The 19,976-nt window shown below is 31.8% G+C and overlaps 2 protein-coding genes across 7 annotated transcripts; both read right to left on the bottom strand.

Moving 5' to 3' along the window:
- Positions 1–328: 328 nt before the first annotated feature.
- Positions 329–2,790, bottom strand: LOC108556318 (nuclear transcription factor Y subunit alpha). Of its 3 annotated transcripts, none has more exons than XM_017912378.1 (6): positions 2,589–2,790; positions 1,759–2,148; positions 1,513–1,703; positions 1,177–1,344; positions 894–1,118; positions 329–832 (listed from the first exon to the last, which is right to left on the bottom strand). In XM_017912378.1, exons 2-6 carry the CDS (start codon positions 2,114–2,116, stop codon positions 794–796), a joined length of 981 nt encoding a protein of 326 aa, XP_017767867.1. In that variant the 5' UTR covers positions 2,117–2,148; positions 2,589–2,790; the 3' UTR covers positions 329–793. The 3 variants fall into 3 exon arrangements, with proteins under 3 accessions (XP_017767867.1, XP_017767869.1, XP_017767868.1); XM_017912380.1 differs by having other exon boundaries at positions 1,531–1,703; XM_017912379.1 differs by lacking the exon at positions 2,589–2,790 and adding an exon at positions 2,398–2,561.
- A 6,955-nt stretch (positions 2,791–9,745) lies between these two features.
- On the bottom strand, positions 9,746–19,752 carry LOC108556322 (homeodomain-interacting protein kinase 2). 4 transcript variants are annotated; one of them, XM_017912385.1, is made up of 11 exons: positions 19,399–19,752; positions 15,740–15,994; positions 15,529–15,670; positions 14,986–15,179; positions 14,693–14,923; positions 14,033–14,623; positions 12,921–13,949; positions 12,616–12,852; positions 12,007–12,554; positions 11,735–11,920; positions 9,746–10,365 (listed from the first exon to the last, which is right to left on the bottom strand). In XM_017912385.1, exons 2-11 carry the CDS (start codon positions 15,989–15,991, stop codon positions 10,176–10,178), a joined length of 3,600 nt encoding a protein of 1,199 aa, XP_017767874.1. In that variant the 5' UTR covers positions 15,992–15,994; positions 19,399–19,752; the 3' UTR covers positions 9,746–10,175. The 4 variants fall into 4 exon arrangements, with proteins under 4 accessions (XP_017767874.1, XP_017767876.1, XP_017767875.1 ...); XM_017912387.1 differs by having other exon boundaries at positions 15,535–15,670; XM_017912386.1 differs by having other exon boundaries at positions 9,747–10,365; positions 14,036–14,623; positions 19,399–19,751.
- Positions 19,753–19,976: the final 224 nt, after the last annotated feature.

Raw genomic sequence — 19,976 nt, 5'->3', positions numbered from 1 at the left:
CGTGCCTCATCTCGCCTTCTTTTCTTGTATTTATATGATTTAGAATTATACTTTTTGCATTAAGCCATGCATGTTATAAAAACTTTTTCTATTTCTTAAATGTTCTTAAAGGCATAATTATAAAAATTACTTAATAAGGTTATTATGAAAATATATGAATTTATTATATAAAAAGCAACATAATATTTTCATGTTAAAATAACAATCAATTAAATTAACAATTCTTGTAGAGTTTTGATGGGTTTTTGATGAAAATCAATTTATGAATATGAAAATAATAAACGATTTATTAAATATATCTATCTATATATATATGTAATGTGTGTGTGTGTACTTTGAAAATAGATTTGTCGTTGCGATGTTGAAATGAATATTTATGAAATAAATATATTTTATTCACTTTCAAAGCAAAATATATGAGCTTAAATATAAACCATGGAATATTGGTGCTGATTTTTGCATATAAAATATGTTGTACATTTCGATATCATCGGTATTAACTGAATATAACTCAAAAGATTATATATATATATGTGTATATAAAAAAAACAAACTAGATACAATATCTTCGCAATTGAATTGAATATAAAGAGAACAAAACGAGAAAAAAAAATATCAAAGTTACAATTTTCAGATCGAGACTTACGTCCTTCCTACCTTCAGTCCTATATTTAAATACCAAAAAGTAATATATAAATACTAAAGTGTTACAGATTTTTATATTATATATATACAATATTGCTAATTAACTTAAAAAGAAAATATTTACAAATTTACAATCCTTTGAATAACATTACGACAATGGGTCAGTTATTACTTCTGGCATCACAGACTGAAAGAAAAAAACACAATAAATTATTAGAATTTATCTAACATTAAATGTATATATTTACCTCTATAATAATTGTATTTTCTAGACCACTATACACCATAGAACGTTGTATATTTTGCTGATGAGTTTGCTGCTGCTGTGATGATTGTTGCTGCTGCTGTTGCTGCTGTCTTGCTTGTTCCTGCAACATTTGTTTTCGTTTCTTCACAGAACCTGAGTGAAATCTACCACCTTCTCCACGTATTCTATTCATTGCATGCCTATGTCTGGATTCATGGAGGTATTTCTAAAATAAATGTATAGTATTTCGATAAATATATAAAAAATCTTTACAAGAAACTTACAGGTCGTTCTTTAGGTATTTTGCCCTCCGCTTCTAATTTCGCCCTAGCTTGTCGTCGTTTTAAAATTCTTCTGTACTGCTTGGCATTAACGTACAAGGGTTCCTCTTCCCAGAATTCAGTACCGGTTATAGGTACTCTTGAGACTGATGCACTGGTGCCAGGTACCATCTAAATAAGATAAAATTAATTAAAGATTGAAAATAAATATTAAGTTAATACAATCAACAAGATATTAGTTAAAACTCATATGAAGAGTATAAATGTTAAAGTTTAATTAATTCTATAGTTGTTTGTATTTGCAGTAGCATTAATATTTGTTAATGTGTGTTTACGTACATCCGTTGCATTTCTCACCATAACTATGTTTCCATTAGACATGGCCAGTTGATTGGTGGAACTGTTTGCGACATGCTGGACAACTGTTTGGCCATTAGGTGATGTGACTGCAGTGGGCTGTGTTACAGTCGTAGCCGCTGGTGCAGTCTGTGCACTTTGCAATTGTACTAAATTCCCATTGATATTCAAAACTGAAACGATAAGAGTGTGAATGGAGCTCTTCAAAGAGTTGAGTAACAATAATACCTGTTGGTTGAGACTGCTGTATTCCACTACCATCAATAGCCACTGGTTGATAAATAAAAGTCTGTCCATCTGCAGTTTGAACTATTTGCGCTGTCTGCTGCTGGGGCTGCTGCAGTAATATCTGTCCCTGTCCCTGTAAACTTGACACTGGCACTACTTGAATTTGTTGAAGTCCATTGGCACCTTGCGCCACTTGTATCTGACCATTCTGTGGCATCGTATGCACCATGATCTGCTGTCCATTCGCACCCTGGATCACTTGCCCATTTGCTGGCATCTGCATGACCTGGACTTGCTGAGGTGCAACACCAGACACTGTTTGCATCACCACCTGACCATCCGCAGTAATTTGCTCCATGGTTCCGAAGCTCAACTGTGCCCCTTGTTACACTGAAATAGACAAATATTTGTAATAGTAATTAAATAGAAGGGACTTGGCTTGGTTATGTAAAAAGGGGTTGTCAGAGATTAAGGTTATTTTGAATGTTGTTTAAGAGATGCAGGCATGTGTTTGGATTGATCGAGATGGTAATTAAATAATTTGTTAATGGTTTGCGAGAACTGATGTTGTTATCAGATTTCGTTGTTGTCTCTTCACGTAAATTTTCTGCAATTTCTGTTGCGGTATTAAATACACACATTTTTTTTTTTGGTCTTTTCGAAATAAACCTTTGTTTGTGGTTCACGCCATTGTAGAAAGTTGATCGCTGCATGATGGTTAATATCGGTTGTAGATTCGGTTCTATCGAATTCCGTTTGTTGTCTCGTTTGTATTTGAAGGATGCAAACTGGGTACGCCAGTGAATATGTTTGATAATTTGTGAACTTACATTGGATATTTTAGTGTGGACTTTCTCAATGATTGGTCGACAAATTGTAGACCAATGGTCGCGACGCAGCATGCACAAAACTGGTTGTGTATTGGTGGCGTTCGACTACCTACCACTCCCTAGCTCTGGCTCTGAGCGTACGAACAACAACGGTCGATGCTCCGTGGCCCGATCGACGGGCCTGTCGGAGCTTGGCTACGTTGCGCGCGGGAAACTCGTGACCAATTACAAATGTAGAAAAGGAGCAGTGCCTTTAAATACACACTAATCAACTCGCAACATATAAAACCACTTCCCTTACTTACTTGCTTCCTTTCTTACTTACTTGATCTTCTCTTAACTCTTCGCAAAGATCAAACACAACAACCAGATCACAACCACAACAGTAAATGTTGCATCAACATTACAACAACAACAACAACAATACATCCATTACTAACGCATCTCGCCATTATCAAATGCCGCTTTTGTTTTCAAATTCATTTATTTCAAACAAATGATTAAACTATACAATCAAATTACCAAAGACATTTTAATAAACATACTTAAGTAACATAAAAAAATATATATAAATAATATCGAGCCATTATTATTAACAATAATAACTAAATTGTATTTGTCAAATCTGAATAGTACAAAATACATTCAAAAAAATGTATCTTCAATTATTTTGTAACAATAAATATTGTTATTTTAGTATTTTCAAATTTCGTAATTTTTGTTATTAATTTTTAATTATCAAATATTTCTCTTTAAATTTAATTATGTTCTTTTGGAGATGCGCTTATGTAATTAATTTATATTTTTCAAATTATCGATGAAACTAAAACTATATTGTATTGACTTTAAAATCAAACTTTAAGAGAATCGTTTAATATCTCCATGTTCTTAACATAACATTAACGCAGTTTATACTATAGTCAGTAAATATATATAGTTTGTAAAGTCATCGATTAATGCATTATAATTGATATTCACTTTAATAAGCAACTCAAGTTACAATTCTACATAATTAGCACGATTTATATTGATTGTAGTTTGTAGTTATGCTTGATATTATTTATTTATCAATTGAGTTATTCTTTAACAAAACTAATCACAATTGTTAATAATCATTATTCATTTGTTATTTTTGCTTCAATTGTTTATTAATAAGTTTTATTTCTAATCATAATTGTTTTCGATATTAATTTGAAACTATACAAAATTGTATTATTATTTATATATTTTAAATAATACGTAATTATTTATTAATTATTCTAAATAATAATTTCTCTCATATAGTAGATTATTATTATTATTATCATTTCTATTGGAAAATCTTAAAGAGGTGACTAGATTTTATGGCAGTGACAAAATATCGCATGCATTTGTCGAAAAACAAAATGGCGGTTAACCGTTAATCGAGCGTTCCGATAGATTTCCAAACATTTACACTATTCTCTTTCTAATGCAATAATTTATTTACGATTATAACAATTAATAATTCAATATGCAATATTAATTAATAATTCGTTATTAACTATAATCGATATTAAGTTAAATGTTTATACGGACGAACGTTAAGTTATTATGAGAATTTGAGTTCTAAATTCTTTGAAATGTACACGTACTAATTACAATTAGTTTTTTTTTTACCTACAGCACGATGTTTTGTTGCAACTTTGAGCATAATAATGATGATGAAAAAGACGATTGAAGAACCAATTATAAAAGATTATTTTGCGACAAACGTTTGCTTAATTTTTGAAATATTTTATTGAAAACATGTCTTTATGTGATGAACTTAAAATTATTAATAAAAAAAAATAAAGATTTTCGGCAATTTTAACAAGTTTCTTAAAAGTTTATAAAATGAATTACTTCTATATATTTTTTTATGCGTAATTATAAAGATTCGTTGTTTTTTTTTAGAATAATGTAAGTGGTAAAGGTTGCTAATAATGACAATACAGGTAAAAATATTTTCTACCTGAGACCCTCGGAATAATTCTTCGCATCGAAGGTGGCGCATCAATATGTTGCAATGATAATAACTAGGAGTCACCTATTATATTATGTTCAAATTATTAGATTTCGATTAGATTAATAAAACTTGCATTAGGTTTACTCTAATTCAATTTTATACATTGAAACGATAGTGGAAAAGTAAATGTATTTTCGAGATATGAAAGACTTAGCAAAGATTTCCTTCCCAAATAATTCAAATTCGTGTTTTTGTCTTTCAACGAGTATAGAAAGACTATAGTCGTTATACAGCCTAGAAAGCTTTTTGCATTCCAGATGGATTTTGCTAAGAGTATTCGGGTATTCTCGAAGTTATTGTTTAGAACAAAGAGTAATAACTATGTTTTTCCATCTTTCAAAGTATTATTACACACCTAAATCGCTTGATTTTCTTTTTCAAGTAGTGAGATGTGACTTAAATTAGGAGTGCTTAGACAAATTTGTTGATGGCAACTAGCAAATGTTTATGCTGAGGCCCACTTGATTTGAAATAGAGAAAATCATATAACAGCAGTTATAAATTTGATGATTTCTCTTGAGTTCGTCGGTCTTACATCCAGAATACCGGTATCAACCGACTTACGAACAAAACTCTAACTTGTTACAAGTTTTAATGTCCAAACTAAAATTGATAATTTCTTTAATAATATTTGTGGAAGATGTATTAACTAATTGTGATGTCTACATTGAAAAGTATTTTGTTTATTTTAATCTATTTTATCAAATTTATACAGTCAGAAATACGAAATTTAACATATATAAAAGTAAAAACCATGATAAAGTGTGATAAAATAAGTATATTTTGAAATTCCCCCGACTTACGAACAAATTCGACTTACGAACAACCCATTGTAAGTCGCAAGATAGCTGTATTTTCCTGAAATGTAACGTCAAGGAATTTGAGGATAGGTAAAGAAAAAACAAACAGTATTTTTTTTTTTAATAGATTGACTATTTATTTATGCCAAAATGTACATAAAGAAGTCTTACCTTGTATGTGCTATTAAGACAAGTACATAAATACAATTTCCATATATCTATATAGGTTCTGTTTATTTCTTGGTTTGTAAATCATGTTTTTGACAAAAAAATATTAAGACTTTACTAAAATGAAACCAAAAAAAAAAGGAAATGTAATTACAAAAATCTACGCTTAATTAAGCTTAATCTCATACAATTTATTTTTCACATATTGTTTTAATAATTTTTTTCTTCTTTTTTTTTAATATATATATATATATATATATATTCACTATAATACACGCAACGCATTGCAAACTATTTAGATGTACACATATTAAATTTCTTCACATAGATTTTTAACGTACTGTTATATAAATGTCAGGCCAAATCACATTGTTTTTTTTTTAAATAAATAACGAGAGAACAATATCGGTTACAGTTAAGTAAACCGTACTATTTATTATACAGATTACGATTACATATATATATTTTTTTTATTTTGTTTGTTTACGAGTGTTACAAATTTTACTTGGTCCAACTAACGTTAATTGTGGCAGGTATAATACAAGACAGTCCTCTTATTGTATGTGTGTGTGCTGCAGTCGAATATAATATTTGGTAGAGGGACGAGTGGGAAACGAATAATTAAAAAAAAAAAACTAAATTGATTTCTTTAAGATATGTAAAGGTCGCAGTTTTTCTTTTTGGACAGACTGAAAAGCAAGCGGTTTAAGGACCAACACGAAATGAAACTAGTTACACGAATGCTCTATCATCGACTATTTCTACACAGTTACAGATTGTCTAACAATGCGAAACATCAGATCCTCGTACATATATCATATATAATCAAGTTTGCGTAGAGAGGGAGGAAAAAACAAAAACATCATTTTAATACCAGTTACTATGATTGTTAACATTTATGCTACGCTCTATATATAGAAATATATTGAATATATATAAAACATGAAAGTTTCAGTTATATTTATAATATATATAAATCTTTTTTTTGTTGTTGTTGTTGTTTATTTTGTACTTAAATATATATATTTATAAATTTCACACAAGCCATAAAACCAATTAATAACATCCGTTCATCTGTTATATAATATATATATATAAAAAAAAATAATAATAATAAGAATTATTGATCCTTCACAAAAAGTTATATTTAAATATTTTACACGTGCTTATATATCTTTCTATATATATATATATCTTTATATTGTTTATCACATTTTATAGATAGATTTCACTATGAATTTGCAAAGTTTACTTTTTACTCTTCTCGCAAAGACGAAACTCATTTAGATATAAATACATACTGTCCAATTCATTTTTTAACACTTCCATCGTATAATCAAACATTTAGGACTAACATTCCGTTCACTATAGGTATTATTATTATTATTAATATTTAGATACATAGATATAAAAAAAATAGTTACAATATATATTAATATTTATATAACAATATACAATATTATATGACTATAGTAGCCTATTACCAAAAAAAAAAAAAAAGAAACAAAAGAACAGGTGCACACACCCAACTATTAGCTATATATATATTGACATCAACTACACCAGTCTTGTGTACGCACTAAACATTCTTCATAAACCGCAATTAATAAAACTTTTTTTTTGTTTCAACTTTCATCAACTAACGCTAAATATGTAGTGCAGCCTTGTAGATCTGTTTAGATTATTAGTATTACATTTGTATTGGGAAACATCCGTATCTTTGCTTTTGGATTTTACAATCGACTGTTAAGATTACAAACAACAAAAAAAATACAATACAGAGAAAACGAAATTGTACAAACACCGTAATAGTAACGCAGTCGGTTAATTAAAAAAGAAAAATATAATATATATATATACGAATTAGTATGGTATGGTAACTAATAATAATAAATAAGATTATAAAAACTACAAAACCCCAATGTCCTAATATTGTGTCACTGTATAAACATATCAACTACGTCTTATTAGAGAGAATTTCTATTTAAATTCTACGTTATATATATTTCACCTTTTCGAATAATATGATAACTGTGTGTATATTTTGTTTGTATTAAGACCACTCAAAGTTGAAGTTGCTGCTAATTTTAACACGGCTCGGGCATATCTAACGTATTTTGGCACTCTATAAGTAAACTATGTCGGAAGCTCTAAAACGCATCAGTTCTAATTTTAAACAACGTTCAATACAAAATACAGTACAATTAGACTAATATAAAGTGCGTAAAACGTAAGTAATTAAATAATACACATTTTCAATTAAACAACAAACAAGAAAAATGCAATTTGTTACAATTCACTTGAGTGGTGATAATACAAGAGAATTAAAGCGATTATTCATCATAGTGTATATATGATACATGCAAATAATTGTGGATTAATTATTAATATTATTTAGGCCAGTCTTAGAAACGTAAGGCTAACAGAGAATGAAAAAAAAAGAAGAGACAATCAAACGAAGCAAATTCGATGCATCCACTGTATTTACTTTAGTGTTAAAAATCACCCTGTGCATATACTACCCTAACAACTATTACTATATTACAGAAATAAAGAGAGAATATAAACTAGCCCGTTCTCTATTTGTTGTTTGTTTTTCGTCTCTCAAAAGGCAACACATTAAGTTCTACTTCTATTACATATATTGTTCTTGATAAGGCTGGTTGATTAATATTATTATTTTTACTTTGAATAATGCAACTGCTCATCAGAATTATTCAAGATTATATTTATTTATATACTTTACTTTTTTTTTAAATTCATAACTTTTCTTTTATCTCCATTTATACCATAGATATTATATATATATTTATATAAAAAAAAAAGAAAACAAGTGTTAATTACATTTAGAGGAACCTCACAAAAAGTACACGTAGATAGTAACATCGACATATGCAACGCGATTAAATTAGTTTACTTTTCTTTTGGACAGCATCAGTGATTAAATATATTTATACATCTAGTTACCATTTCATTTTTTTTGTTTGTTTTACTTTGTTAATGTAGACACCTGAATATTCAATCGTAAACTACCCCAAAAATCTATCCTACATGATCCAAAAATATTATATTTTTTTTATTATCATTATTATATATATATATCTTGTTAATATATTTTTTTTGTACGCCTACCATCAATCGAAACTCTACTCACTAGAGTCATAGGTATTAGTACATTAATTATTTGTATTTTACTTAAAAATAACCCGACAAATTCAATATATATAGCTTTTTAAACCTTTCTTAATTTCCCAAATGAATTTGACGGAATATATATTTATAATATAATATATAGGCGATATTTACACGTTAAAATGATTAATTTTTTTTTTACTTTTTCTTGTCTAATTAAATATCACATCTAACACCGTTACTCCATTGACAATAATATTAATATATTTATAATTCCCTGTTAAAAACGTATGTTTATATTTCATATTCATTATAAACAAAGTGCTTTAAAGTCAATATAGAGTACGATCGGAGGGTCATACACAATTTAAATTTAACAGGCACATCATTGTTATATCTTCTTTCCTGATATCTACTTAAAAATCCAAATCTCAAATCAAATTGAGAGATAGAGAGAGAATGTGGATGTAAACCACGATAAACGATAATAGAATAGAATAAAATAGTAAACAGCAATAATAATAATAGTAGTAGTAAACATACAAATATACAACTTAAGCTAACAAAAACTGTTGATTGATCATAACACACCAAAGAATTAAATAAAAGGTATAAATCCTAATCGAATTGTTATTTTATAAAATTATTAACTTGAGAAAATGAAACAATAATATTAATATTAAGAAGAAATGCAAAAACAATTAAATAATTCTATATACAAATATTATTATAATAACAGCCAAAACCACACAAGTAAGCTACTGTAAGTGCTCTTTCAACTATGTACTATTGTTTTCAGGAAGGCAGTATTTAAGTTTCTTTTTATATATTATATATATATATATTTTTTGCTTTCTTTTCTTTCTTCAATAAGTTAAGATACTCTAAAAAGTAACATAGTAATATTCAACGAACTAAGGTAAACCCATAAAATTAGTTTCTTTACTTTTATAATCTTCTATATTCAAAAATATAAATCGTTTGATATCTCTAAACCACTATTTATATATATATACGTGTATTATATCAAACAAAGTTAGATTTGTTTCGAAATAAAATAGAGCTTTCCACGTGCAATTTTTTTAATAATTAGTATTTCTAGTGTGAAAAGCTCAATGTTCTTATAATATTTATCAAACATAATCAAAATATATTGTTGCAAATTGCACGATGACTAATTTCCGTTTCTTCAGTATGTACATAATCATAATAATACTCTACTTTCAATCACCAGTTCAAAAAGTCCCGAACGAATCAATCATTTAAAATACTAATAATAATAACATAGAGACGACAGACATATAGTGTGATAAGTAGTATGCTGTTGCTGTTGATTAATTGGAACTTCGTTCGGTTTGAATTCAATCGAAACGCAGTGTTGTGTAGGATGATGAAAATAAACGTATACTTATCTTCATATATATATATATAGAATTACGCGTATCTTTTGCGGTTTCGCAATTATTCGGCGAACCAGAGACTCGCTTGGTATTGATGGCTTTTCGCTGGACTCAGTGGTGCGAATCCGTAAGAGGCTGCTGCGACTTGGGCATGAGATGGAAATTGCATGTGGGCCGGCAAAGGATGACCCGGATGATTTGCTAGTACCGGTCTTGCACTTGCGTGGTGAGCAGGTGGCGGTATTTGACGACTGCAATTTAACATTACTTTCATATATTAAACACTTTCAAATTTGCAATTATCATTATTATTATCATTATATCATAATTACTTAATAAGCTAAAGAGAGTTAATCAGGTGCAGGTAAAATAAGCATTTTTGTTTTCTTTTCTTAAATTTCTTTTTTAATGCAGTGTTCAATCTTTTCTGCTAAATAAAGTTCGATACATTTCCATTCGATTTGTCTAACAGAATAGTAACAACAACAGTATTTGGCAATGATTTTTATTATTTTTTCTTCAATAATTCAATAATGGGACATAAGGGATGTAATAAATTGTTAAGTTAAATTAAATTGGAATTTGGGAATAGCCCAATTATTTTCAATTGGAAAATTTCAAAATAATGACCAAAACCAGAATTAACGTGAAAAATTCCAAATCAAAATAATTCATTGGTTAAAAAAGTACCTAAAAAAACTTTCATTAATACCTAATAATACATTGTTGATCTAGTTTGCACTAATCACGGTATAAAAACAAAGGGGAAATAAAAATCAAATGGAAATTGTATTACTTAAGATTTAAAGAAGAAAAAAAAAAACTATTGTAAAAGAAAATATAGGTTACAAAAAAAACTGTGTACAGTTCGAGAATATTAATAACAGTAGATATATAGATTTGATTATAGGAAATTTATTCGATATAGAAACTAATATTAAAGAGATAATTACAATTCCATTATTGCATTTAGTATATCTCGTGTGATGTTCTGTTTTTCTTTTCGGTGTTCTTCAGAGTAATTAGTATATTAAATGTTAAAAAACTAAATACAGGTTAAGAAAATATAGTCCAAATTTATTTATTAATATCTAAGGCAAATATTATCAATTAATAACATTAATAAAGTAAATTCAAATGAGAAAAAAGAAAAAGAAAATGAAAACACCCTTCTCTAGTGAAATTATAATAATAATTAAGTTAAAAGCAACACGTGGCATTCTTTTTGTTCATCCATTTAAAAAAAAATAAAATAAATATACATTGAATATATATATATATATCCCTAAAGTAAGAATATTTGTCTATAATTACAAACTTATTAAATGAGATAATTAAATACAAAATTAAATACTTCGAGAGAGGGGAGACTCGAAAATTTCATAGGTAATGTTTGTGTTTTGTTAATTTATGCACTGGGTCTCACAAATTTTCAAAAAATTCCGAAACCTCGGCCGCAGACAACTTTCGTTTTCTGGTGGGAGTATAAGTAGGTATGCTGAAAATAAAGCAAACCAAAAAACAATACAAATAAAGCTGCCACTTTGGTTTAATGTTTATGCAACCAAACCCAACACATCTACCAATTAGATATATAGTATGTACGATATTTTTACTCACCCCGTTGGTACTTGATGGGTCGTAGGTATATAGGCGGGTTGGGTGGTCGTCACGTAAACTGCTGGCCGCCTGTACAGCTCCGCCGTCTGATGGTAGAGGGGCTGACCAGCTGCAGCTAGAGGATGTTGCGGAGATAATCTTGGAGCACCGGTCAATGGTTGCGGTGATAGATGGGCATTCGAATGTCTACAAACAATTATAAAACATATATGATTACAGATACGCTCATTTAGTTAAGAAATTAACTAGTTGTTAATTAAAAATGTACATACCTATACCCTTGATGTATAGTTTGTGGTCCCCAGTTCTTCCCAGAAGCCAACAAATGTTGATCCCTTGAAATCCCGATATCCCTAGTAGTGTGAGCTGCAGGTGGCTGTATATAATCCTTATGCCCTTGCGGCTGAATATTGAAATCGCGCAGGTTTACGACCGGCACCGCAGAATGCCGCCTGCTGTTCCCACTGTGCGAACTTGACGCGTGCCCGGTGGGGGCTGCCCAGGACACCCTCTTATCGCCAGAATATATGATGTGCTGATCCTGACCACCGTGACCGGCAACCGAATTATTTGCATACTGATAGTTTTGGCCGATCGGCTCTTTACACGTGGATCCACAATTCTGCATGTAATCGGACCGATGCGTTTGATTCTGATAATCGGTGCCTGGTTCCTGTTTCGTCGGTAAATTCAACATGCATTCGGTTTGAGCTTTCGCCAGCAATCGATTCTTGCGCGATTGCGAAACTGAATAATTTATGTTCGGATTCTGCGACGGCTCGTTCTTTATAACATGTTGATAGGATTGTGGAATCTGTAACTGAAAGTTTTTCAAATGTAAATATTATTTTAAACAAAATTTTGAAATAATTGATGATTACCTTCGCCGGGCTCTTGCGATCGTCATTGTCGCTATCGCCTACGCTGACACAACTAATAACATTTTTTCTATTAATGTTAACATTGTCATTAGCGTGGACTGTGCTCTGAATAACAGGTTTCTTTTGATTCGAACCTTCATCTTCACTATCCGAAATGGTAATCACCGAGACGGCTGGCGAAGGTGTGTCATTTATAGTAATAGTATGTTGGCGCCCGCTACTAGGTTCTTGTTTAGTCTGGAACAGAAGAACGTAATAAGCAAAGAATGATTCGCCTTTCGAATTGGGTCTCCAATTGGACTTACATGTACTTGAGTATGGTGCCAGTTATTTATAGGACTATGATTTCTCCTGGAATGTTGTGCATAAGATTGATCCGACGGCGGTGTACTCTCTTTAACACGCTTCTTGACTGGGCTAAGTTGTGTTTGCTCCTTCTTATCGTGTTGCGATCTATGATGAGTGGGGACCATAAGATGATGACCATGATGTGTCGATTGTGGAAGATGATTTTTGGAGCTTCTTTTAGTTGATGACCACGAACCATTGGGATGTTCCACAATTGGTTGATTATAAACTTCAGTAGCAACATCGACTGGAAATACGGGCCTCTGTTCTTGAAGTATAGCAGATGAATCGACAAGTAACGGTCTTCCCCAATCAGTGGCATCCGACAAAATGGGCTGTTGTATAGTTGCATGTTGCGACGGTATTTGTTGCCAAGATGGAACTATAGCCATTTGTCGGTTGGTCGGCCACGACGTTTGCACCGCATTAGTTAGAAGCATTTGTCTTCCATTAGGTTCCACAACACTAACTGGTACGTACTGCTGTTGACCAGGCTGGCTCAATATCGGTGGTTGTATTTGTAACGAAGGCTGTTGGACCACAGTTACATGTTTAGCTGGTGATCCGCCCATTCCCTGATAACCAGCAGGGCACAGGATGCTCGATACTAGTTGATGTTGGAAAGGATCAGTCCTGCTACTTGTCGAGTATTGTCTACCGACAGGACGTCCATTGTATATTTGATATGCCAAATTATCGTAACCTGGTCTATCCCTAACGAGTCGTTGTACCTGGTTAGTCAATTGGTTGTTAATGGTGAAAGTAACGTTCCCATTAGAACTAGGAACGAAATTAGCAACCAAAGAAGGCGCTTGTTGTGCCGTCTGATGATGATTGGACGAAGACGTATTATTAAAATCGTTTCTTCTGCATACTTCCATCATTTGTACGCTGGCCTTCACATTGTTGCAATGCGCGTAGTCAACCAAATGAGCCAGTCGTACAAATGGATGATTCAGTGCTTCTCCCGGTGTTGTTCTACGTTCCTACAATAAAAAAACAAACAAAAATTATCTACTGCTCTTCACATGATGCTTGATCATCAATGTATAATTGGAGTAAATATTGCTACCTGGTCCATAGTCAGCATCCTCTTAAGAAGATCTATAAATTCTTTCCTATCGACTTTTTCCGCCAGCAGTTGTCCTCCTTCAAGATCCGTCGGAACATTCACTTGTCCAATATCGTCCAAACAATTGAATATATACTTTCTAGCCTCCTTGGATTTTATGCCGGTCTCGGCTTCATGTTCCTCAGGTGTTTTCAATCTCCAGAAAGGATATGTACTTTCCATATCCCTGTAGAAGAATTTTGTCGTTTTCGATGCATTGTTTAGCATATGCTCTGTCGGAAGTCCTTGTGTTTGGCTTATGTAACGTATCTGATCGTACTCTGATGAACCTGGGTATAGAGGCCAACCCAGAAATAATTCAGCCACTACGCATCCCAAAGACCACATATCGATTGCTTCGCAGAACGGTAAGCCAAGAATAATTTCGGGTGCACGATAGTAACGCGATTGCAGATAAGTATTACAGACTGCTTTGCTAACATGGCTAGCGCTTCCAAAATCAATCACTTTTACACGATAAGGCTGACGCACTGGATCTACTAACATGATATTTTCAGGCTTCAAATCTGCATGTATTAGACCTAGTTGCTAAAATTTTCAAAAAAAAAAACAAAAAACATAAATTATTGAACTATTAATAATTCAAAATATGCTTACCTTTAGTTTCAGCAATGCAGTCAATACTTGTTGCAGAATTGGTCGAATATATTTTAATGGCAGTGGACTGAACTTATTCTGTTTAAGGAAATCATAGAGATTCTGCTCCAACATTTCAAATACAAGGCAGGTGTGATTTTTGTGTTGAAAACACTCATAGGCACGAACAAAGTTGAACTCATCTGCATTTTCTTGACTTAATCTAGATAAAATACTAACTTCTATTTGCCCCTGTAAACGAAAATCACTGTATCACATACACCTTACAATTAAACTATAATCTGTTTATTTACCTGTCTAGCGTACGAAGGGTGATTCTTTAATATTTTGATTGCAACGATTTCATTGGTGCCTTTCTTCCAGCATTTCACTACTTGGCCGAATGTTCCTCTGCCCAGAAACTCCAAAACTTCATATTGATTCGTCATAGAATACAAAACTTCATGTTGCACAAGCTGGTAATCCCCATCGGCGCCACTCCCCGACCCTAAAATTATATCATTGTTATTTAATTCTCTCAAGATCTAATTCATCAATATTATTAAAATTGTGAATGTTTACAAATAAAACTTTTTTTTTATATTTTCTTAGCATATGTTTACTTATTTTTTGTTATATTGATTTTGAGTATTGAGGATACTTGTTTTTTTAAAATAATGTTGACTTGAGCTTGCCTACTAAGCAGTAACAAATATCAAAAACAATAACTAATAATTAGCATTCAAAAGCAACTAATATTACAATTTTTTCAACTTAAAAATAAACTAGCATATTCAGTAGTTTATTTCTACGTTTCTATCTACTGTTAAGCAAAGAGGAAATTTGAAAGAACTTACGCTTACCTTGCGGCTGGGGATTGGCCCCGGGGGCCGCGTTGACTTTGCTGTGAGCCGTAGTGACGGTTGTACTTGTATTTTCGGTGATAACTCCTCCGGCTTGACCACAATCACCATTACCTTCAGATGACCAGGCCTTACGCTGTATCAGACAACACAAAATATTTAATCATCAGCACTATGCAATCAATATTGAAATATATATAATTACCTTTTGGTTACAGCGTTGGTAGGAGTCTAACAATTTGATGGCAGATGATCGTACGCTTGGCTGTTGATAATGACTACTGTTAACATCATTCGCATTAGCCTGGCTCAGAGAATATGCTGAGTTTTGAGACACAAATTGTTCAGCGTTAATACTGTTATACTGATCTGTTGCTTTGCGCTTCTTCGATTGTACTGCACCACTGCTGTAGTTGTTTGTGACCAACTGTTGGGAGTGGATGAACATGTCATGCATTCCCTGAAAATAAAGTCAAAACACACAATTTAATACACTTTTAGTACCTGCACGGTGGGGAGAGGGTAGTTTTAAGATCTATTTTCCTGAGAATTTTTAGAAGAAATTACCAGAATTATGTATTTAACAATATGCATAATGACCACTGCTGAATTACATTTCCAAGAATGTACAGGACCTTTAAGGTTGGCTAAATTTAATAATACCCCCCTCGTCATGAAGAAAAGAGGTAGTTTATTCAAAGTTTGTGCGCATGCCCATTTTAGGTAATTTATGAAAATGGAAGAGATCTTGGCCTAAAAATACCTACGCTCCGGTGTAAACAATTACCGAGGAGTCGAAGTAAATCTGGCAAGTTCATTCGCGCGAACTTATTTCTGTTACTTTCATTCACGTTGCATCGAAATCCCATATTATATACATATATAGATAGATACAGATTGAAATCATCGTTTAGGTTATTGTAGATGCAACAAAATACCGTTCTATATTTAGATTTATTTTGATTTCGGTGCCAATAATATTACAGGGAAATCCGTCTATCACACTCGAAACCTTATTACAATATCCAATTAATGTTTCGAACAATACTAATCTTCTTTTATCAATGAAGTAACTCGACCTGTTAAACCGAATAAATGGCTTCCAAGTTTGTGGTAAGTTGCCAATAAAAAAAATATAATAGTCATCTCAAAGAATTTTAGCTTTAGTAGAAATTATAAGTAAATTATTATTAAATATATCAAAATGTAGAATTAATTAACAATATACAATTTGTCAATATTAAAATCGATTGCAGCGAATATCCATACATATTTGCAATATCAGTTAAAATATGAGAGAAATAACGCTGTTTGATAGTATCTTCATGAATTGACAAATATAACTTTTGTTTGTATTAACTGTACAAAGGCAAATCTATTTTAGTATATTTTTAAATTTAATTTTTATAGAAATCAATATCAAACGTTTTCATTGCAAACAATATCGGTAGGAAATCCCAAAATATAAAATTGAATGATGAAAGACTTCGGTCAATGACTTAAGGCAAGAAATATTATTTTTTAAAATGTTACATAATGGACATCACATGCAAAGTGTACACTGTTATGTAACTTTTCTCAAAAACGTATTTCTTTTGACCCCATTTAAAATATAAGTAATAAAAAATATATGCATTCTATAAATTATTAATCTTTTGCAGTAAAATTAACGAATATTTATTTTGAGACTATAAGCATGAAACAATATAGATGGTATAAAGGGTATAAGGACAAATTTCATTATAATTAAAATAGTTACTCAATACTTTTGGTCGATCGCGAATAATGAAAAATGTGATTATTTCGAACGTGACGTGACAAACAAGTTGACAACCCCTTGGGACTAGATCAGGGTTTCCCAAACTTTTCCTACAACCGAACACTTCACGTAAATGCTGAAGTTTTCAAGCAAAGGTAATAATTAGGGTAGGTAATATACACATAATCAATAAAATTTAAAACATGAGGAAAAACATTCATTATTTATTTTTGTAATTATTTCATTCCAGGTTTTCACGGAACATCTATTAACTTTCCATAGTTTGGGAAACCCTGATCTAGATTATGATAGTTTTACTGAACACTTCAAATCTGACTATTTGAAAATGAATTGTAGGAAAAAATGACTCGCTTAAAGAGCAACGTTTTGCATAACGAGTGACGATAAGAAGAGAAGTCCCGGATTGCATCATTTACAATGCTAATTTACATTAGTTCGTTAAGCGAGGTTCCACTGTACACTCAATGCTTGTGAATATTATAAACTTAATTTTCACTAATTTTGTATTTACAATTAGCCCTTATTTGGGTCAACGGGCTATCGACCTATTCTTTTAGTAGTTTAAAAGTTTAGATTACGTTTTAATTTCATAAACATTTAAACAAATAATTTATGGATTAAATATTCTGAATGTGTAAACTAATTAAGTTGAAAGGAATTCTAATTTCACAGCATTGAATTTCAAGGAAAAACAATCGATAATTGTAGATTTCGCAGAAATTAAATGAATATAATATAAGAGAATAGCAGACCTTGTCAATATTAGGCATTTCTGACCTTTACATTGTACATTAGCGAATTACTTGCAAATGTTTACCTTTGTTAAGTAAATTAACCTATTTACAATAGTCTACTTAAGTTCCATATTTAATTAAGCAAGAAAAGTAAATATTGCAATTGTGCCACTTGTAATCAGTGTATGAAGGAAAACGTATTACATTTTTATAGAGACGAATGTGTATTTGATTAATTGCAGTTGTACATTTACAATGAACATGGAACTAATTCGCAATTGAATAGAAACCTATCCTATATATGCAATTAGTGCGCAAAAAAAAAAGTGGAAGGTTCCTTTTTTTTCATATTTATATATGTAGGCACTTGAACTAATAGTCTCAAGGTGTTATGTAAAATAATGGCCAATGAACTAAAAATCAAGCGTCTAAAACATGTTTTCATATAATGCGCAATAAGGTAACAAAAACACGTCAACAATACGAGGCCACAGAGTTCGCGGCAGATTTCGTTATTACGACAATTGAGGTTCCAGCGTTGCCGATTTTGAAAAATATCACAATTTTTTCCCTGTTGTTGTTGTTATGAAACCGAATCCGTTTTGTTTTCTTTGCGAGATTGCTGGCCAAAAAGTTATTTGCAAACTTTCTATTCGCATACTGCTAAATGTGCGAGCAGCAATGATAATTGGAACAGTTTCTAAATACGCACTGTGCAGAAGATATAAACAGGATCGTTAAGATTGTTCTGTTTGTTTTTGCGTGGATCCTTGGAATCTCGGGGAATGGATATGGGATTATATGAAAATGGAACGCCCCATTTGTAATGACCATATTGAGTGTGTGCGAGTGTGTGTGTCAGAGAGAGAGATATGATGCATATCAACCTGTTGCTCGAAATAGTTGAAACAAACCCGAATGACACATGCATCGCGACTTGACCGGAATTCGCTGCATGCAAATAAGTAATTAGTACAGTTCATCAATACGATCTTTCGATTGCAGAGGATATGCGAGTTCTTGTGGATGAATAAACACCAAACAAGCACGTGAACGTTGACCAAGAGCTCAATGTTATTCGTGACCAACTATGTAAAATGACATTGGACTACGTGGTTGAAGGATATGTGTATGCCATACGCTTAGTTTCGGTAAACTATTACCAAATATTTAGCAGCGTGAATATCTGATCTGAGGAGGCTATGTGCATATATACTAACTAACTACACGGCTGGCAACAATGTTGGGAGGTTCAGCAAGATGTCTGCCGTAATTCGGTTTATTATTATGATGACAAAATGGAAAACGTTACGGTTTCTTTTTAGATAGACGTGGAAATCGGATATTTACCTTTCAATAACGTGCTCTGCCATAAACGAACGCAATATCATACTGTCATCAGGGGGACAAAGAAGTCCTTCAGTTTCCAGCCATCTTGAAAGCTAAATGTTATGTTAATACGCGTTTCGCAGCTAACAGAGTCTCGCATCAATTTCCATATATACATTACTATATACACACGTTCATACACATTTTGTCCACACTAGGAGACCCGCACGAACCACAGAATCCACTTAGTTACACCATATTTTCTGACTTTCCTCCATGCTCTTTCACACACAATCACCATCAAAAATGGTCGTGAGGCCGAGAATATCTACGTTTCTCGTCAGGCGGTGAACCGCGGCGCCGCTACGGGGCGCTGTCTGCGTTCTCCTGATTGCTACATACCGCCACCGCCGACTACGATTATTCTAATCTATAATTATACAGAAATATCGTTCGCATACGACTTAATCCCTATACGACTGCATTTGCTAACGCGTCTAAATTACAATTACTCTTTCTCCAGTTGCAATTCGAACTGCATCTAGTGTTTCATTTTTCATTACAACAAGCTCGTATTACATTGACCGCAATATCAAACA

Source organism: Nicrophorus vespilloides, unplaced genomic scaffold, assembly GCF_001412225.1.
Source record: "Nicrophorus vespilloides isolate i.1.1-1 unplaced genomic scaffold, Nicve_v1.0, whole genome shotgun sequence".
Taxonomy (NCBI): Eukaryota; Metazoa; Arthropoda; class Insecta; order Coleoptera; family Silphidae; genus Nicrophorus; species Nicrophorus vespilloides.
The sequence above is the reverse complement of the archived record's forward strand: the minus strand, read 5'-3'. Positions and strand labels throughout refer to the sequence as shown.